The sequence below is a fragment of the Mustela nivalis genome (assembly GCF_964662115.1).
Source record: "Mustela nivalis genome assembly, chromosome: 6".
Taxonomy (NCBI): domain Eukaryota; kingdom Metazoa; phylum Chordata; class Mammalia; order Carnivora; family Mustelidae; genus Mustela; species Mustela nivalis.
In genome coordinates this window covers 95311838-95316316 of record NC_139025.1, presented here as the reverse complement: position 1 = coordinate 95316316, position 4479 = coordinate 95311838, and the positions used below count along the sequence as shown (strand labels likewise).

At 38.5% G+C, this 4479-nt stretch overlaps 1 protein-coding gene across 1 annotated transcript; it reads right to left on the bottom strand.

The window, feature by feature from the left end:
* Positions 1-969, bottom strand: LOC309867715 (olfactory receptor 11H6-like; the record flags this gene model as incomplete). Its single annotated transcript, XM_082736783.1, has 1 exon — positions 1-969. The coding sequence occupies one exon, from the start codon at positions 967-969 to the stop codon at positions 1-3; it is 969 nt and encodes a 322-aa protein (XP_082592909.1).
* Between the last annotated feature and the right edge of the window lie 3510 nt (positions 970-4479).

Sequence of the window (4479 nt, the reverse complement as noted above, 5' to 3'; positions counted from 1 at the left end):
TCATTTCTCTGTATTTTTAGAAATTTCTTTTGATGGTGCTCTTAGGACTTTCTTGAGTGCATCTTTCATATCTTTGTTCCGAAGGCTGTAAATCAGAGGATTAAAGAATGGGGTTGCCATGCAGTAAAACAAGGTCACAAATTTCTGTGTCCCAGGGTGGCTCCTGGAGCCTGGACTCACATACATCACCATGACTGAGCCATAGAACAGGGAAACCACCAAGAAATGTGAGGCACATGTAGAAAAAGCTTTGTTCCTACCTGAGCCAGCTGGGACCCGAAGGACAGCACGCAAAACTAAGGTGTAGGACCCTAGGATGTAGAGGAAGGTGATGAATATAATAAGAGAGCTTACAGTAGCACAAGTTAGAGTAGTTTTAGGAACTGGAGCACAGGACAGAGCCAGTAGTGGTCCCAGATCACAGAAAAAATGGTCAATGATGTTAGGGCCACAGAAGGGCACCTGGGACATAAGAATAGCAGGTATCAGTATGGATAGAAATCCACCTACCCAGCAAGAAACCACTAATCGGGCACATAGATGGTAAGTCATGATGGTGGGGTAATGTAGAGGTCGACAGATAGCAAGGAACCGATCAAAGGACATTGCAGACAGAAAGTAGCCCTCAGCAGCACACATGGAGAAGAAGAAGTAGAACTGGAGCAGGCAGCCAGCATAGGGGATGCTCTTGGTCTGGGAGATGATGTTGGCCAACATTTTGGGCACATCAGAACTGACATAGCAGATCTCCAGGAAAGAGAAGTTGGCCAGGAGGATGTACATGGGTGTGTGGAGTTTCCGGCTTGACCACACGGCACAGATGATGGATGTGTTCCCCATGAGAGTCAGAAGATAGATGAGGGAGAAGATGACAAAGAGGAGGATCTGGATCTCCCTGCGGCATGGAAAGCCCAGGAGAATGAACTCAGTCACAGACCCAGAGATATTGTTGGCTTCTGAGATACTCATTCTCCTAAACTATGAAGGGAATGAGCAATAAGGATCATTATATTAGTCATTTTCTTTCTCTTTAAAAGCTATTTTTTATTTCTTCTGACTTCTATATACTCCTTTAATGCACTTTTGTTTTCACAAATATGTTAAGATTAATGTGTCTTCAGAGAGCAAACATGGCATACAAACGGACAGGCTCTATGTGGTTCTGAATTCATTAATTCCCTTCTCAGGATCTGGCTTAGCCCAGCGAAATCAGGGTTCTTGGAGAACCTGGTACGCTCCCATAGCCACCACCCCCACCCCAGTCTTCATTTTCACAGTATAAATTTTACTGGCATCATGTAACATTGAGTCCAAACTAGTTTTCTCCATTTGCATTTAAATTAATTCTTTTTTGGTATGCAGTTTCATAATATACACACTCATATTTATATATCTGATTTCTTCTTGCTGAAAAGAAAATTTTGTATAGTATTTTGGAAAATTTTAAGAAAAATCAAAGTTTAAATATAACCTGAAATTGAACCAGATCAGTAGAAAAAGAGCATCTTACTATGTTCTCAGTAACATAATATTGTCAGATCTGTGCTGAATAACTCTGTTGACTGAAACAGGGTGCTGAAGACACTCCCCCCAAACTCCATGCTAGCAAGGACCTATTTGCCTTTTTAAAAAAGTTTTTATTTTAATTCCAGTTAGTTAACATACCTATTTGCTTTTTATATCTGTTTTTAACTTTTACTAGATGAGCAACAGCTAATTTGATACCAAAAGGACTCAAGTTAGCTTTACTCCTTTATTAGGAGATCCTGGCTTTCAAATAGAAAAAGAGCCAGAGGTATATGGAAGAATACCAGTTTCTCAGCTCTGATGTCTCATCATCTTGTTACAACATGGTGATGAATTGTCTTATTAAAAAGATAATAAAAAGGAACAAAAGCATATATTTAATTCTAAAACTGTGAGAGAAATACACTCATGTAGAATGTTAGTGTCAGAAGGGATCTCAGAGATTATCAAGTTAATTTCCTCACATCACAGAAACTGAAACCAGAGAAGTTAGACTAATCCAAGGTCATGCGGACTTTGTGGAAGAAACGCATCTAAAACTTAGGTGTTTAGATATTAGTTCAGACCTTTTCCCATAAACTTTGTTACTGTGGACTCTATTTTTCTCAGATGGCTGCAGAATAATATTGTGCATGTATTATAGCTTTCCCTCCTTTGAACCAGATTTCCATTATTATAAAAAATAAAGAAGGACTTTAATAAGGCTACTAGCCAAAGCTGGAAATCACTATCTTAAATCCTCCATTCCTCTTTGACCTGCACTATGTCCTAATTCTTGGCATTTATGATATGAACCCACTTTTGGACACTTTTAAAAACATTTGATTTGTAAAATTGTAAGTGTTAACAACAACCACTGTCCTGCATTAAATACTTATTGTGAGAGTCACTTAATGTTCATTATCTCATTGAATTCTGCTCTCTCCAGTTCTGGAGCCTTAAAACAAACAAGTACTTTCACATTTCTAAATGTAGCATTGAATTTCTTTGTCCCTCTGAGTATGTTGATTCTAAAACCTAAACTTTTTTTCTACATGGCTGTCTTCTACATACATATTAACTGTGTTTCCTTATTGTTTTTAATACTATTTGTTTTGCATGCAACATACAACTTGCTTATATCAAATTTACACTTGTGTACGTAGAAGATTAACCTCACGAAGTGTGCATTAAGAATTGAGGCCGTATACCATAGGCCATACACCATAGATTATTTATATATTTCTCATCGTCTCTCTATATAGTTTATATCAGGCATGTCAGCTAAGATGATGAGGCAGGTATCTTCCAGGACAGAATTTTCTACTAAATACCAAAAGGAGACCAAATATGTTAAGATTAATGTGTCTTCAGAGAGCATACATGGCATACAAACGGACTGGTGAACTGAAATGGGAAAAACCATAAACCATAATTCTGAGATTGTGGGCTCAGTGAAAGAGGCGGGTGCGCTGGAAATTCAGTGATTGTAAGGGATGGTATGGTGCTTTAACCCAGAACTAGACAACCTAAATTTTCTGTATTTGAAATTTAACTGAAGTATATAGTATGTGCCCCACATCCTTTAGTGTGACTGTAATTTTACTTATCAGTGAAACTGACAATGGTGGATAATACTACATGTAAACAGGGCAAAGAAACATCACAAGAACAAGAGTGGGAGGAAGGTGTGTTTTGGGGTGGTTTTATTTGAATGAGAAATATTCCTTTCATTCTTGGTTAGAATCAGTGTAAACTCACCTCACAATGAAGGAAAGAATAAGGAGCCCTTGAGAAGAAGACTTGGATGTATTGAGGGTGGTTGTTAAATGAGTAGTTGTTAATCAAAGTTTGAAGGAAGAGGAAAGAAAATGTCCAGAAAAAGAAAGGTTTTCTTTACAATTCTTATCTGTAATAAAACTCACTATTGTGAGTGCCTTCCTTTTTTTCTCAATTCAGGAGCAGACTTCGTCTTTGAGAACCCCTCTATTCCTGCCTCATTGTTCTAAGTCCCTCTCTCCCTGCCTTGGGACATTGTAGCATCTATTTGGGACTACCTGTTGGCTTTTCCTTTCATTGCAAATATAGGTGCTCTTAATTCTTAATTATGCTTAATGAAAATAAATATCCACTACTTACAAATACTTTATCTCCTTTGAAGTGATATGAAGCCCTCTGCCTCCTGTCATCTTTTTCTCTGGATGATAGTGTGAAACCGAAGTGGTAACTCAGATTTTCCTGATGAGATTTTTAAACACATGTAATCTGAATAGACATTTGAGATGCCCTGTAGGGAAGAATGAAGACTTTGTAAGAAAATTATGTATTATTATATATACTTTCTCTAAAATATAAAATATATCTATAGATAAAAATAAAAAAAGTTCACAGCCCTTTTTTTCTGTAGTAATATTACAGTTTTTTTTTTTTTCTGTAGGAGTCGAGGGGTTCACACTTGTACCCTCTTAGAGGGCTGCAGTGTGCAGGATTTTGGATTCCTGGTGCTACGCTATCACAGTTTGAGACTCACAAAAGATTGTCTTCAGCTGTTACACAAAAAGGAGTAGACTATCAGGAAACTCTCCTTTCATTTTATTTTGCATCTCTTTCTGGCCACATACTGTCCCTGGAGGCCTCCCCTCAGGAGAAGCAGGGACAATCACAGTGCATCAATCAATCCCCAAGTGTGTGCTACTTCCAGTGATGAGCTCAAGGTGGAAGGGCCTCCCTAAATCTGTTAGTGAGACTATCACCGAATAATGGCCCTTCTGGTTTGCTGCTCACCTGACACCTCCAGACTGGTTCTGGGTTTTAAAAACCAGCCTCATAGTGGACCTCACCAGTTGTCCCAATGCCGCTGGAATTCCCTTTCCCTTATTTGTGCTTCTTCAAATGACATTTAAGTTCACTTTAACAAATCCCCCAATCCCGAGTATCTCCTCAGTTATCCACTGAAGAAACTTCCCTGCCCAT